At 64.7% G+C, this 1,791-nt stretch overlaps 1 protein-coding gene across 1 annotated transcript; it reads right to left on the bottom strand.

Annotated features, from left to right (window-relative positions):
• Positions 1-1,424, bottom strand: NKX2-1 (NK2 homeobox 1; the record flags this gene model as incomplete). The annotated part of the gene is given in 2 exon segments (XM_076343419.1): positions 1-208; positions 987-1,424. Coding segments are annotated over 2 exon segments (575 nt in total), but the record flags the coding sequence as incomplete, so codon positions are not given.
• Between the last annotated feature and the right edge of the window lie 367 nt (positions 1,425-1,791).

The following is a 1,791-nucleotide window of genomic DNA, read 5'->3' on the forward strand; positions in this document are numbered from 1 at the left end:
AAATGTTCCCTCTCCGGGGCGGAGAGGTATTTCTGCTGCTTGAAACGTCTCTCCAGCTCGTAAACCTGGGCCTGGGAAAAAAGGACCCTCCGTTTCCTCCGCGGCGTGCTCTGGAGCGGGGCCATGCTCTTGCTCACGTCTCCCAGAGAGCCGAGGCTGCCCATGCCGCCCATGTTCATGCCCGAGGACGGCGCCATGAAGCGGGAGACTGCAAGGCAGAAGGCGGCACGTTTTAGGCGGCTCGGCTCGGCCCGAGCGGGGCCCCGCGCTCCCGCGGCCCCCGCCGCCGCTCGCCCCCGGCGGGGCCCCGCAGCCCCCCGGCAGCCCAGCCCCGGCCGGGGCCTCGGGGCGCCCCCGCTCCCGAACAACGCCCCGCGTCCCCAGGGCGAGCGGCGGGCAACGGGACCCCCTTCTCGCCCGGCCCAGCCCCGGTGAATAAAGGCGACCACTCGCCCCTCGCCCTGCCCGGGGGGCGACACCCGAGCAAGTACCTGGTGTGACAGCGCGGCGGGAGCGGCTGAGGACAGCGGCTCCGCCGGCGCCGGCCGGGGCGGACTCGCCCGCTCCCCCCCGCGCCTCCCGGGACGCGGCTCCTGCGGCTCCGGCTTCCCCCCTCGCCCGCCCGGTGCGGGGCGGCGCGCAGGCGGACGGGCACCGCCGGCTCCCTCCCGGGCCCCCGGGCCGTGCCGCTCCCGCCCCGCTGGACGGCGAGCCGCGGGCTCCCGCTCCCCGCCACCGCGGGGCTTCCCACCTCCTTCCCCCCGCAAAAGCAGCCCCGGGAGGCTGACATGAAACCAGCCGGGGGAGGAGGGACCGGGCACGATCCTCGGGCAGGAGGAGGAATCGCGGGGGGCGGAGGGGGGGGGCGGCTGGGATTTGGACCGACTTTTGCCCTGGCGCGGAGCCCCCGGCGCCCGTTGCCCGCGGTGCGGCGGGGCAGGTGCGCGGCCAGCCCCCGCCGGCCACCCAGCCCCGGGCTGACTTACTTGAGGAGAAGCGGGGATCCGGGTTGGTGCCGTACCATCCTGTCGCCGAAGCGCTGTTCCGCATGGTGTCCTGGTAAGGCGGGAGCTCGCTCATGTTGCCCAGGTTCCCATTGCAGTAGCCCCCCATCGTAGCATGGGAGAGCTGGGGGACCCCTGCCGCTGTCATATGGTAGGCGGCAGTCACTGTTCCGTTGTGGCCCATGGGGTGCTGCTGCATGGCCGGCTGAGAAACCTGAGACTGTCTGTAGGCTGACAAGGGAGCCCCCAAGTTACTGCCCTCCATGCCCACTTTCTTGTAGCTTTCCTCCAAAGGACTCAAGATGTCAGACACTGAGAAAGGAGTCGTATGCTTTGGGCTCATCGACATGATTCGGCGGCTGGGGAAAAAAAAAAAAAAAAAAGGAAGGGGAGGCAAATCTTTTTTTTTTTTTTTTTTTTTTTTTGCCAAATATTCTGGTGTTGCCTTAACGCCGATCTTGTTGGATGTACACGTAACCGAGTGGACGAAGTCCGCCTTAATTGGATTGAGTGGAGGCTCAGGGCTGCCTTTCGTTTGTTTTAGCCAGACGCCAGGTTTTAGGCTGCCACCAGAGGCGGGGCATAGGCACTAAAGCAACAAGACAATAGAAGCCTACATCTTGCCCAAGATAATTAGCTTACATGCTGATGACAAGGTAAACACCTTTAAGTTTTACTTGTCAGGATTTTTTTTTTTTATGTCTTTAAAAAAAGAGAGAGAGCGGGAGAGAGAGGGAAAGAGAGAGAGAGACCCCGTCAGCACAACTCATTTCATTTTTCTCGGGGG

The sequence above is a fragment of the Aptenodytes patagonicus genome, chromosome 7, assembly GCF_965638725.1.
Source record: "Aptenodytes patagonicus chromosome 7, bAptPat1.pri.cur, whole genome shotgun sequence".
Taxonomy (NCBI): Eukaryota; Metazoa; Chordata; class Aves; order Sphenisciformes; family Spheniscidae; genus Aptenodytes; species Aptenodytes patagonicus.